Raw genomic sequence first — 14811 nt, 5'->3', positions numbered from 1 at the left:
TAAAAGTTGATCAAAAGACAAATACATTCGTTATTAAGACACTTATAGTTTATTTATAGCGCACTAAATGCAGAATATTTAGACCGACGATGAAAACTATTGAAGCTAAGATTATTTAGCCGGCTAATTAGCCTAGCTCAGTGGTTCTCAAAGATATGACAGGTGGGGCGCAATGAACGGCAGGATTTATTTATTTATTTGTTCTTCATTTATTTGTGACATTGACCACAAAAAAAACAAGCATGTAATTCAGCACAAGCAGACAAAAAAGGTAGATGGTGGGAGCTTAAACCAAAAATTCAGCCTTAAAGAAAATATAACTGTTTTATCCTGTTCCTTTTGCCACATCTCATCTCTGAGACTTTTCAGATGTTGCTACACTGAAAACTAAATACAGATCTCAGCTCAATATTGAACATGACTTGAAAGTGACAGTATCAAGTCTACAACCCCGTTTTAAAAAGATTTATGAAATGAATTTGCTCTATTTTGAACAGACTGCAAAGTGACAGAAAGTCCAAGAGATAACACAACTACACCTTTATTTTCTCTATTTTTGTTTTTGATGCTAATGTTCATTTAGAATTGGATAGTTCAATAAATTCGACATTTTTTAAACTTAAAGAATTTCATTATCCTTTTTTGAGGTGACGGAGGACAGGTGGGTTTAAAAATCCACCCCTCTGAAGTGGTAAATGGCAGAAAAAGATTGAGAATCACTGCATTAAAACACAAACAGAAGTCACATTAGTACAGAATGGAGCATAAAGCACGTCCTGATAGTGCCGCTAGAGGGCAGTGTGAGACTGAGAGTTGAGGATGTGAGCTGTGTGAAGCTGGAGATCAATAGTCTGTTAAGGGGTGGGAAATAGGGGAAAAAAAGGGGAAGGAGGGACAAGAGAAAAAGGAGAAAGAAAAAATAGAAAAATGGAAGAAAATGAAAGGAAATGGAAAGATGATGGACATTTGTTATGGTTTTAGCAAACTGCCTTTTTATCTGCTTCCCAGGGAGAATCTCTGATGTGAATGATGCCGGTTTGAATCTTACCTCAGACACCGCTGAAATCCCCCTTCATATGTCATTATATGATAATATGATTATATGATAATGACATATAAAAGTCTTTTTAAATTACATAAAAGTGCAGGCTGTATAATGGTGGGGGTGGAGGTAGAGGGCACTACAGCAGTAGGAGTGGAGTAAAGCAGGTGGAACAATTCAATACCATATTTGGATCAAAATGAGGTTTCTTAATGAGGGGCTTAATAACTGCTAACTTGAGGGATTTATGGACGTGACCTAAAGATAGTGAGGAGTTAATAATATTGAGAAGAGGCTCACCAGCTGTATGTAACACTTCCTTCAATAGATGAGTTGGAATGGGATCTAACTGACATGTTGTTGATTTAGCTTTGGTAAAAGCATCATACAGCTCTTCCTGTCCTGTACATGTAAAACAGTGTAGTTGTGAAGTTGTAGGTGAGATTGTGTCAGGAGATGCTGTCAGAGGTTGGACCTCCACAATTGTTTTTCTAATGTTATAAATTTTTTCAGTGAAGAAATTCATTAAGTCCTCACTATTAAACTGTGATGGAACACATTTTTCAGATCCATGATTTGTAGTTAATTTAGCTACTGTACTGAAAAGAAACCTGTGATTGTTTTTGTTGTTTTTTATGAGTTTGCTCAGGTGTTCAGCTCTAGCAGCTTTTAGCGCCTGTCTGTAGCTGAGCATACTGTCTTTATACGCAATTCTAAATACCTCCAATTTAGTTTTCCTCCATTTTCTCTCCAGATTACGTGCTGTTCTCTTGAGAGCATGCGTATGACTATTATACCAAGGTGCAGGTGCCTGTTCTCTAAACTTTTTTAACCGGATGGGGGCAACAGTGTCTAATGTGCTAGTGAGGATAAGGTCTATGTTGTTAGTCATTTCATCAAGATTATTAGCAGTTATGGGTTTAGTGAGAAATTGAGATAAATCAGGCAGGTTATTTATGAATCTGTCCTTAGTGGTCTAAACAATAGTCCTACCAAGTCGATAACGTGGTGAAACACGGCTAATCTGCTCTACCGGTAGTGTGTACAGTATGAGGTAATGGTCTGTGATGTCATCATTCTGAGGTAAAATATCTCTATCAGTGACGTCTGCTCCGTGGGATATTATTAAGTCTAGTGTGTGGTTAAAACAGTGAGTTGGTCTGGTGACGTTTTGTTTAACCCCAAAAGAGTTTAATAAGTCGACAAATGATAATCCTAGAGCATCGTTTACATCATCTACATGAATATTAAAATCTCCTACAAGCAGCACTTTATCAAAATTGATCAAGAGGTCTGAAAGAAAACAAGCAAACTCTTGAAGAAAATCAGCGTAGGGTCCTGGGGGTCTGTACACGGTGACCAGAGCGAGTTTTCTATGCATGTCTGAAAGTACAATTTTAAGAACGAGCACTTCAAATGATTTAAAACTGAATCCTAATCTCTGACTAACATTAAGAGAAGCACTATAAATGGTTGCTACACCTCCCCCACGACCAGTCTGACGGGGCTCATGCTTATAAACATATCCTGACGGTGTCGACTCGTTTAGACCCATATAATCACCTGGTTTAATCCAGGTCTCAGTGAGACAGAGTGCTGAGAGATTATTCTCTGTGATCATCTCATTTACAATCAGTGCTTTGGGTGCAAGTGATCTGATGTTAAAAAGACCAAACTTTAGAACTTTTTGGTGTTTGTTTATCTGGCATTTTTCAGTTTTAACTGCAATAAGATTATTTCTGGATCTTGTGTATTTAATTCTTGGTTTTACTACATGAGGAATAGATACGGTTTCTATAAACTGGGCTGTGTGTGAACTTGTAACTATTTGGTTTGTTGTATAAATGTTCTCATAGACGTAAATTTCCTGATGTCTTACCAGTCAGATGGTGTGAAGTATCCTAGAGATGTTATCTGATAGCACTGCTGCTCCAACACTGCTGGGGTGCAGGCCATCAGGGCGGAAGAACCTCGGACGCTTCCAGAAACAGTTCCAGTTATTAATAAAGAGAAGTTTGTGCTTTCGACACCATGACTGTAACCATTCATTTAGTGCAAAGAGTCTACTAAACTTCTCAGCCCCTCGCTGGTAAGTGGGAAGAGGTCCTGACACTATGATCCTCGTTGTGGGTGATGTGCTGCGTACCGTCTCCACCAGGATCCTGAAATCCCTCTTTAAGATCTCCGTTTGCCTCAGCCGGGTGTCGTTCGTTCCGGCATGAAGAACAACCGCTCCGAAGTTCTCGTTCAGGATCGCGGGTACCTGCGCAGCGACATCCAGAACATGAGCACCAGGAAAACAGCGAGTGTGCACCTTACCTTTGTCTCCGGTAGCGCGGACATGCCGGACGATGGAATCTCCAAGAATCACAGTATGGCATTCCGTCTGGCGGAGAGGGGCGAAGCGGTTCTCGGTCGAGATCTCGAAGGCCGGTGGTGGTGGCGGGGGAGACGTCCTCGACCGGGGCTTGGTTTCTACTAGTTTCTACAACAGTTTACAATTTTCTACTACAGGTCATGACGTGTCTTCCACGTCATGACCTGCCCCCATCCCGCTGCCACCCAAAAAGATAAATAACTAACAACAATCTGCACTTACTTTATCTTTAATACGAATTTACAGTAAATATGTTTAAATATAAATAACATAAATAAAATATGAAAATAAATAATAATAAATTGGCAATTCACACAACAAACAAATTAAATACATTTTTTAGTACACACACACACACACACACACACACACACACACACACACACACACACACACACACACACACACACACACACACACAGCTGCATCAATACATTTAAATCGCTATCTCTCTAATCACACTTAATTCCTCCAGGATTAATTACAGGTTGGGTGACCTCTAACCTCTCGTGTGGTGCTGATGTTCCTCCTCAGAAGTTCGTCACATTTTTAAAAGCCCTCTGTAACAACCAGCCAAAAATATGCCGAGTCAAGCGATTAGATCAGACATAAACAATAGTATTTCAAAACAATTTTCAAGCGAAATGATTTCATAAAATAACTATGCTGTCACTTTTACTCAGCTCTTCTATTATTATTACTCAAGTAGTAGAAAATCTACTGCCCACTGGATCCTGTTTGGTCCAGATCTTCCAGTGGAGTCTAAATCTAGTGTGCAGCCAACAGCTCACCTGCTCAGTAATGAAGTTGTTCCCATCCACGGTTTCAGGAAGAAAATCAGCCCAGCTCAGTTTAGAGTCCCTCCATAAGGCCTCCACTTCCTTTTGGCTCTAAAGTGAAGAAAAAACACAGCAATGACTTGAACAAAAAATAACCTTTTTCAACTAGTATGACAAAATACTTTCCTTTTTTCAGTCATATTCTATAGAAGATCTCACAGCTCACCATTTGTTTGCAGAGAAGGTTCAATATTTCTGCAAATAATATGCCTGCTCTTTCCACAGGAAGTAGTGGTTTGCTAAATTCACTGGAATTCACAAGAAATCAACAATTAAAAACAAACACCAACTTCCTTTCCAGCAAAAAATGTATATGTATAGTCTCAAATGTAACTGTAAATACATGAATAATTCTCTCAAAGAGATTCCTCCTTCCCGAAGCACAGGATTAACGAGCTCCGCTATGTACTGCCATACATAAGGAATGTCAATCGCCATATCATCTGCTATCTCGAGGGTTTCTGAGAACCTGTGTAAACAAGGATCGGTAAGAAAATGGGGGAAAAGAGAGCAAAAAGAAAACACAGACAAAAGTCTTAATAAAGGATTCTGATTCTCATAAAATTCTCTAAAAAATGACCAAATGTAAACGCAAGCGTATTCATAATAATGCTAACAATAACCCCATTGGGTGTAAATATGTCATCAAGCTGTGGACATCTCATGACGCAGACAGTAGTGTCTCTGGCGCCAGTGGGAGACGGAGCTGTGTGGTGCAGGAATGTCACTCACCCTTTAAAAAACTGAGATGTGGAGAGGATCCCAGCCTGCAGCAGCTGATGGAACAGATGACCCATGTGGTCACGTGTGATCTGGTTTCGCTCCAGCGTGGTCTCCACACCCACCAGAACAAAAACGTACAGCATCCCGCCCTGGTCCAGTTCCTCCACGCAATGCAAGGCCTCCTGCACACGAACCCACCACGATTATGTGACGCAGTAACACGATAATAACCGATGTGTATTCAACTAAATGTGATCATAAGACACTGCATGAGATCATTACTTTGTAATCATTTATGTGTAGAAACTCCTCGATAATGGATTTAGAGCGTTTCTCCATTTCCTCCTCTGATAGCGCAGGCTTGTTTGTAGTCGAGTCTGGCACTGTGTCGAGTTTTACTGAAACACAAGAGACATGATGTGTCATGACTAAAAATGCTGATGCATTAAACTGAATTAAGTTTCAACAACAACACCTACAATCACAACCTGCTTTGAATATTTTCACAACATGAACACAGGAGAGAGCTGAAAAAGGACACAGACTACATTCACTACAGACTCACCTGATGCTCCGGATGTGGCTCTAGCGCTAGTTTCTCCATTGCAGCCGTTCTTCCAGTTCAGCCGTCGTCCCCCAAAATTCGGTCCCAAATAAATCTTATCATCTGCTGGTATCTACACACAAACACAATTCAGTTTAAATAACAATGCTTCTTATAAACCTGGTAGAAAAACGTGTACTTTAACAGATTGCCAGTTTTGAAGTAGAATTCCATAACATTACTTAAATTGTGTGAATTGTGTAACTCGAGTAATTCAAATACAAAAAAGCATCGAGGCAAATAACTTGGCTTAGTCTATTTAACTACACACAGAGCACCGCGTTTCCACACGGACCATTCTTACTGATGCACCCGCTAAACTCTGAACAGGTAACACAGAAGACGCTGCAGAATGAAAAATGGAAGAACGGGAGAAGAAAACAGCGAGGGCTGAGGAGAAGATCCAGGCCAAAGAAAACGAAAAATGTTTCAAAAGTTTTTTATTAAAAGAGGAATGAAGCAGCTCTCCTATAGCTCTAAATCCACAAACATTTGGGGGATTTCTAACGCTTAGTTCAGGCAACTCTTAAAGGTTAATACTTTTCAACTACGTAAATCGTTTCACCAGCAGGTTTGAGTTCATCTACATCTCAAGCTTTAAATGCTGACTGAAATAGTTCAAGCTTGCATTTGAAAAGCATGTTTCTGCACATGTAAAGTCAGTACCTTGTTGATTTTAGGGATCTTGTTGGGGTCTATTGTAATGTTCATGCTCACAGTGTTCATGGTCTCATGACTTGGAAATACTGTAGAAGAAACAAGAAATAACAACAAAAAGTTGCAGTGCATTGGTTAAGTGCTGTGAAAAGAAAGGGGACTAAGCTGTAAAAAGGATTAGTCTAGAACACATATGCCCTCTATAACCTCGCCTATTCATGCCCATGGATCGTAGCTTTTCTTGAACTTTTCTTTGCTCCTCCTGCTCCTCAAATTTGGCATCCATGTGGATATTTTCAATGATCTTCGGTCCTTCTACAACTCTCCGTGATACCCAGTTGTGCTGAAACGAGGAATCGGACACGTCATTCACTGTTTTCTTTTCATTTCATTATGTACTACTGTTAAATATAAGCACGAATGCACATCTAGTAGGCAAACAAACAAGTTCACTGACCAGGCGCAGGTCAATGACATCATGGAGCATAAAGTGAACACGTGATGAGGTTTTTTCCCTTCACAATTCCTTCCATCTTTTTAAAGTACATATCCATTTGTACCTGAAGGAGGAATAAAATTAGGCAACAATTCAGCAGTCGTGCTCCAATACCTATTCTACTGTTCCAATAGTTCCAATAGAAGTACTTTAGGAAACATGTTTAATAGAAGATATTTACAGCTCTCAGACGTGACAAGTTGTTAAAAGCAGATGTTCACTGGCTTTTCATAAACATTTCATCGGTTACACTTGGAACAGCTGTTTGAATATTAAACAACAGGAAGCACACTATTTATGTAATAGAGCTCTAGCAATTTCTCCAAGCCTCTTTGTATTGGTCTATAAATTATAAGCAAGTGCTCTGTTAACCTGTGCAATGAAAATGCTCTACAATGGCGTCTTTGGTTGTTTACCTTGGCCTTCTTCAAGTCCATCTCGTTGCTGGCGGTCGTGAGGAGAATAGAGAGGCACTCGAGACTTTCCTAGTCATTTTGTTTCAGCAGTTTTACCACGCAGTTATAAATGATGGACTTGGGCAACATCCGCAACTTAAACAGCTCCCCGATGAACTTGACGTTACCCTTGGTTTTTCTGCGAGCTTTGTTTTTCGCCTCCTCCAGCTCGTCCTGAAGCCCCTCACGATTACTGGCCTGGAAAAGTCAATCATCATAAAAACTAAAAATCTGTGCAATTAAAAAATACAAATATTACACATGAAGATACCATAGAAATGTTACAGAAGGACAGGTTTAAGCCTGATAACAGATTATCCACTTGAAGCTTCATTTGCAAATTCAGTAGATTTTGATTATATTTTTATTCCTGCTGGAATATTTGAGATATTTGAGTCTCTGGAGCTGAGCCCCTGTGGGTCCGGTGGCAACTTATTTTGGTTACACTGTAAAAGCAGAGAGTGAAGCAATGATCTGTGAAACAATATTCCTTATTTGGTTTTAAAGTTCAAATAAAGCCCACATGTCAGGAGGCTTACCTTGTGTAGCACCACATCAGGTATGGGTGGAAGCCCCTCTGGCTTCTGCACACAATCAGGCATGAACTGGATGCTCAAAAGAAAGTTTCTACTATATTGTATCCTCTTATTCTCCATCTCTGGCTCTGAGAAAGGAACGAGCAAAAGCAGACATGAAAAGTAGTGAAAAACATGATGAAGTGTGCGAGTCAGAAGAAGTAGGTCTCACTGTGCATTTCATCCTCAGAGCTGGGCTCGGGTTCGTTCTTCGGCGGCTCTGCTTCCTGCGCTTCGATCTCATCTGCTGGTGTTTCTGCTGAAGCCAGATGCTCCACAATCACAGGAGACACACTGGAATTCTCGACTGTGGTTGAGACTGGCTCAAGGTCAAAGTCAGACTGCTGGAAAGCGAGCTCTGGCTTATCCTAACACACAAACACACCCAATTAATAATAAAACACCAGGATTACTGTGAATTTGTAGTGTAAATGTAGGTTTCACACATTCACCGAAGTGAACGACAGCATTTCTATCTTTATATATAGTTATTTAAAGAAATACTCCAGTGTTGGCACCTCAGTTTATATCTACAGTATTTGTAGTCCATGTGCAATAACTACAACCAAGAGCTAACATGCCTCCTAGTTTATTGAGACGAGCAGAAAACGTTACTCATCACTCGATTACAATGAAAGTCAAAGGGCAGTTGTGGGAAAAAGGAAGGATTATGTGAGATTTTTATACGCCATTACCAAAAGATAATATTGCATATTGAAATTTAAAGATGTTTAATTCTTTTATTTGTAGAAAACGTATTTAAAAAGTACGGGTCTTATTTCTAAAAGTACGGATTTGTTCTTTCAGGCTACTTTTGTAGTCAACACCGTTTAACATGCACAACAGTTTAACAATTTGCAATACGTCTTAATTAAAACATGTTGGAAAATGCTGGACTACACGTTTCATTTAGTCACATTGTAAAAGATCTTGACCAATTAAAATCCAGTGCAGGGACAGCGACGATCCCTAAACTCACCTCTCTGAGCGATCGGGAGTCGTCAGGACGAGGAGCTGTGTCTGTTTCGGCTCATCGATGGTGAATAGAGCAGAAGCTGGAACCTCTGGGGGCACGTGCACAGGCTCTGTTTTATCTGGCTTTGGTGTGACGGCTTGTGCAGGACCGGGCTCAGCTGAAGAGGTAGACTTTTCAGCGCCATCTAATGCAGCAGATTTTACTGAATAACTCTCAAGCTGTTCATCTGTAGACAACAGAGACAGTAGCAATTAAATCACAGACTAGACGAGTCAAAAATAAAAAAATAATTGAGGCTCATATACTCAGTAAATGAACCAGTACTGAAACAAAGAGTAAGCACACGCACCGTTTTCCTCTTCCTCTTGGTAGATGGATGTTGCTGCAGTGGAGGGACCATTGGGAATGGAGTCTGGTTGTACACGGCCTGATCATTATAGTAGAACATCCCTGCAGCCGACACTAATAAGAACAGTATCAGTTTCAATTAAAGACCAACATGTAAGCTGTGAGGATCATAACATCCTACAAGAAAAGCAGGCTTTTTGTAAGGATGACTGGAAAGGCATGATCAACTTACCATTTGTTGGGGTAGTACTGAGCAGGTAGTACTGCTGAGGAGGCACCACATGTACTGGAGCACTGTAATAATACTGGAACACAAACAGCATATAAGTTTGGCATAAAAATCACAAAAATGCTAAAGCTATTTGAAGGTTAACGTAAACAGTATTTGAAACTTGCAGCTATAAAAGGACACACAGGGACAAATTCAAAGCACCAGGGTACACACATGACCCCTGACCTTTCTCACAACTACATCGAACAACCTCCAAGTCTCTACCATGTCCCTGTGTGCCTCATTACATGTAGCACAGTTAGGTATGGTAATGTAGATGAAGTAATGTGGGTGAGATAAACTCAGGCAATGCAGGAGGGAAAGACAGGGCAGAGTGAGGGAGGAAGTGCAGGCCAGACAGGGGTGGGATTTTAAAGTCAGGCTAGGAAAGGTAGGTAGAACGTATTTCCTGATTAGCACACATTAGCATACAGATATCATTTTGGTCAAAACTCTTTTGGTAGTTTCATTGATTTGTACAATTCTGATATACTTCATGAATAACCTTCACTCTGTTTAATCAAATCAGAGCCGGGTCCTTTTAGAGCGGTTGCCAGTTGCGCTCATATTCCTCTATATGGACATTCATTCCTCTTCGTTTAGTTCCCTTAAAGACAGAGGAAGTGATTAAGGGGTTTACAAAATGAGGCCGTTTGGCTGCCGTAAGTAAAATCTTAATGAACAGTGTGTTTAGGTGAGGAAGTGATGGGCTTTAGTTTATTCTGTGTGAAAAACAGTGTGTGTTTGAACTGTACATTACCAGCATTTGTTCTTCTGGAGAACTCAGTCATGTTCACAACCACAGGAACGTAGGCCCCCGAATACTGTTGATTAGAACAACGTGAAAATGTCTGTCACTACATGTGACATCATATTTGATGTTCTCTCTTATACTTGCTCAATACAGATCTAGAACATATACAGAATATATATTTGTCAATATTTAGTGTAATTGAAGAAATGAGAATGCAATATTTCTGTATGTTGTTGCAGTTTTAAAGTGAACATTCCTACTGCAGTAAACAAACGTCTGGTCTCAACAACGGCCTTCGATTCAATAGTGGACTTACAATGTTTGCATGTTACTATGACAGCATGACATTTGACTATGACGTTTCATTGGTGGATTAAAAAGATTGTTGCACCAATCAGGGATGCTACGTCACAGAGATGGTGATGGCGCGACTCTACATGAGCTCCTGTAGTGTTTCTCTGTAGAAACACACACCCGGGTTAGAGGCGAGCGCCCCCTGCTGGACTTTTGTTCGGTAAGCTTTCCAGTCTATTGATTATTGCTGTTTGTTTCTTGTCTATCTTCTATCTTAATGTGTACAGGCCACAAATACGTCGTTTTCCATGCTAAGAGCATTCTTTTATTCGTTGATCCGTTCCCTGGTATTACTCGAAGCATTAGTGCCCCCGTATGGCACTCATCAGTATTACTGATCACTGCTAGTGATTGGAAGATGGCATCATTTCAGTGACTTGGTTCTTTAGATCATTTCGTTCCTTTGATCAGAAATAATATAAAATGGTACATTTCCAATAAGCAGATACCCATACACACGTCTACATACACGAACTCTGACATTAGTTCCAATAATGAAAATATGACAAGGCAGCTAAAGGACAAATGATGATAAACAGAATGAGTAGCTCACCCTCATCTCTTCTGGTCCGTATCATTCATTCCTTAATTACGTGACTCCCATAATTATTGTAACAATAACATCAAGATTCAGACAAAAAAAAATAATAAAAAAAATACTCGCACAAGAGGATTCATGACATGAACCTTTTTATAAACCGAACAAAATAAAAATTCTTCCATGCAAATGCGTTAACACGATTAATGCTGTTGATAAGACCCAATACTTGAGGGACAAAATGTGCTTCCCCAAATCTCCACCTCCTCTTCACCTGGCATCCGTATCAGATCTCGAATCGGCCCATTTATCATTCCTTTCAGAAAATATACACAAAGTGCACGTCACAAAGTCATTCCCGATTGTGAACATCACATCAGTTCAGATAACGTCTCATGTAAAAAGTCCACCGCTAAATCTTTCAATCGGACTGATTTGAATCGGAATGACAGGATCGCGGGTACCTGTGCAGCGACATCGAGAACACGAGCACCAGGAAAACAGCGAGTGTGCACCTTACCTTTGTCTCCGGTAGCGCGGACATGCCGGACGATGGAATCTCCAAGAATCACAGTATGACGTTCCGTCTCGCGGAGAGGGGCGAAGCGGTTCTCGGTCGAGATCTCGAAGGCCGGTGGTGGTGGTGGGGGAGACGTCCTCGACCGGGGCTTGGCTCGTGTCTTCCGCTGCTGCAGCATCCAGGGTCCGTGGGCCTGGGCAGAGAAACACGTGGAGTTGAGGTGCTGGGAGCGTTAGATTCAACCCGGGAATTTACCTGGGACGAGTGAGCGTCCGCCCGGGATGTTTCCAGCACCGCATTCCGCTCTCGCAGCTGGGCATCGAACGAGTCCTCACCTGTGCTCAAAGGCAGACACACAAAAAAGGAGAGATAAATAGTAAAGTTTGTTTAAAAACACAGTCAAACACAGGAAGCTACGTCACAGGAAGCCTGCAAGCAGAGAGTCTCCTTTCCACGTCATGACCTGCTCCCATCCTGCTGCTCCCCAAAAAGATAAATAACTAACAACAATCTGCACTTACTTTATCTTTACAGTAAATACATTTACAAATAAATACATAAATACAATATGAAAATAAATAATAATAAATTGGCAATTCACACAACAAAAAAATTAAATACATTTTTCACTACAAAGTCATTTTCCTAAAAACAGATCTTTCTTGCTTTGTTTGATGCAAAGTCATCAATTACATCATCGTTGCAAATCTGACCAGCACTTGTATGGTTGATGTTTATGACAGCGAGGCTGCTGAGGTGCTCTTGTGACATGGTGGATCTCAGGTATCATTTGATTAGTTTCAGTTTTAAAAAGCTTCTTTCTGCTTCAGCTACAGTCACTGGAAGTGTAAGACAAAGTCTTGTGAAAAAAAAAAAAAGCTTGTTCACGTGAAAGAAAAGTGTCAATGATTTTTTTTTTTAGGCAAATCTCATCTAATTGAGCCACAAGATGTTTTGCATGAAAGTTGTTTTAAAAAGATTTTCACTTTTTCTATCAGTAACTACACTAATAAAGGAGAGGTAGAGGGAAGATTTGAACAATTTATAACAGCCCCCAAAATACTTATAATTCTTATTATTAATATCATAACTGCAGTAACACACACACACACACACACACACACACACACACACACACACACACACACATTTAAATCACTATCTCTCTAATCACACTTAATTCCTCCAGGATTAATTACAGGTTGGGTGACCTCTAACCTCTCGTGTGGTGCTGATGTTCCTCCTCAGAAGTCCGTCTGCTGTCTGAAGTCTCAGCTCCACCCTCTTCAGGTCATCAGACTTCATCAGGGCTGTCAATTAAACACAACCTATGTTTATCTACACTTATGATACCAGGACGAGAAAAAACCCCTCTGAAGATGTTCTTCTTAAAGACTGAAATCCGTATCAGAGCTCTTTTATAGAAATATATATATGACTGTATAATGCTGCTGCCATTAGGACTTTATTTCACATCACATGAATCTGCTGCACTTGTGAGTGGATTTGATTCGGACTTTTCTGATAAGCGTCTCTAATAGATCAGTGTAATTATTATAATATTAACGCTTAGTGGCGTCTCACCGTCCAGACTACAATTATCTCATACATACAACTGAGCATATCATTTAAACTCACACCTAGAGGTCGACTGATACAGGATGACCAATATATGTTGCTGATTTCTTTTGTCCGATATGTTTGTCCAAATAAAATCTCTACAAATATAAACCTATTTTGTAATGACACTGAATTGAAATAAAAAAATAAATAAAAAATCTGTGTGACATGAACAACTCATATTTCTTGTCCACTTATTACACTATTTATAACTTTTAGAATAAACTTTAAAAACTGGACCAATATAAAGTTTGTTCACAAACTTTTACTAAACTGAGTTTATTTATATGATCATCACCATTCATTACATCTCATTACCTCTGTCTTTGTCCCGCCTTTCTTCTTCTACACTTTATCTTCTTTTTAATTTAATTTGTATTGTTTTCCAGCACAGTAATGTGATGAATGTAAATACTGTTATGTTTGCATCATTATGCTATAAAACACATATTATCCCATTAAGTTCTGAGCATGCGCAGAAAGAACCGGAGACATGACTGCACAGCGTTTTTTACTCGTTTACTCTGCACACTGCAAACACACCCACATGCAGCACGAGAGTGCCCTCTAATGGCTATCAGATATTATAACATTAATGCAATGTTACCAATGTCACTATGACCATTATTAATTTAGGGGCTTCAGGAAAGTCAGGTGTCTTGTCCAATGATCGGTAAGTTTACATTCACAAACTATACCTACATTTTCCGGTTTGTCTGACTTGTGTTTTCGGATTTGTTAATCTGTTTTGCACTTCTCACACACACACACACACACACACACACACACACACACACACAGCTCTGCTCGGTGTCTTTCTCCTTTTTCTCCTCATCACCAGTCACTAAAACAGAGCACACTGATTAGTCCCATCAGCCACAGATCTGCTTCTCACCGCTCGTTTCCCCCCGGCTCCACTCTCCATTCACCAACCGCCGCTCGTGCACGCACCCGCTGCTCCATCCAGCAGTAGTGTTCAGGTGTTGTGAGGTGAATCCAGTGTTAACCCTGTCAGAATAACTGCTGAAAGATCATCCACTTTCTTGTGCCAATCCATGTGATTAATTATAAAGTACAGATGTTTAAGTGAATCAGGTTCTGCCCCACATTAACTGTCAGCTATATTGCTTTCAGAGCTCAAAATGAACAAAGCACTAAAGCTGCAAGAAAATACCTCAACTTCAGTTTCTGTCAAATTCCTTTTCTTTAAGGACATCAAACATCACTGACTTTACTAAAGTGGATTTCAAGAAAATAAAATACCATCATTGAATGCTCTCTGTGATGAAGAGACATTAGACATGATTGAAATTCAAAATCTTTATTTATTTAATAGTGTTTATTGTGTCTCGCTGTAGTGAAAGTGTTCAGACTCTCTGTTTCTCTTGTCGTCTTCTTCTTTTTCTATTTCTCCTTTTCTTTTGAAGGTTTTTTTGTCTCAGCTGAGCAACAATTTCCTCCCATCGCTCTCGGACCCTCATATAATGTTCTGTTTTATTCTCTGAAGTCTTCTTTTCTTCCTCACAGAGATTCTGGGTATCCTGGAGCCCCCTGTTGGTCTGAAGCTGTAAGTTGTTCCTCTCCTCTATGTCAAGTTTAGTTTTCTCTCTTTCGTCTTCTTGTTTTTCCTGAAAATCCAACGTGGGCTCAAACTGATCAACA

The 14811-nt window shown here is 40.0% G+C and overlaps 2 protein-coding genes across 4 annotated transcripts in view; both read right to left on the bottom strand.

The window, feature by feature from the left end:
• LOC310725165 (eukaryotic translation initiation factor 4 gamma 3-like) overlaps positions 1–5267 on the bottom strand; it is a 250262-nt gene extending 244995 nt beyond the window's left edge. For all 3 annotated transcript variants that reach the window (XM_083539841.1, XM_083539840.1, XM_083539842.1), the window contains exons 1-4: positions 4991–5267; positions 4602–4727; positions 4425–4506; positions 4211–4309 (exon numbers count right to left, since the gene is read on the bottom strand). In XM_083539841.1, coding sequence (XP_083395967.1) covers positions 4211–4309; positions 4425–4506; positions 4602–4727; positions 4991–5124 — 441 coding nt within the window. In that variant the 5' untranslated portion in view covers positions 5125–5267. The remainder of the gene's footprint in view (positions 1–4210; positions 4310–4424; positions 4507–4601; positions 4728–4990) is intronic.
• A 6199-nt stretch (positions 5268–11466) lies between these two features.
• LOC310725056 (eukaryotic translation initiation factor 4 gamma 3-like) overlaps positions 11467–14811 on the bottom strand; it is a 136570-nt gene continuing 133225 nt past the window's right edge. The window contains exon 7 of the transcript XR_014533243.1: positions 11467–11529. The gene's annotated coding sequence lies outside the window, so the exon portion shown is untranslated. The remainder of the gene's footprint in view (positions 11530–14811) is intronic.

Source organism: Silurus aristotelis, assembly GCF_946808225.1.
Source record: "Silurus aristotelis genome assembly, chromosome: 1".
Classification (NCBI taxonomy): domain Eukaryota; kingdom Metazoa; phylum Chordata; class Actinopteri; order Siluriformes; family Siluridae; genus Silurus; species Silurus aristotelis.
The sequence above is the reverse complement of the archived record's forward strand: the minus strand, read 5'-3'. Positions and strand labels throughout refer to the sequence as shown.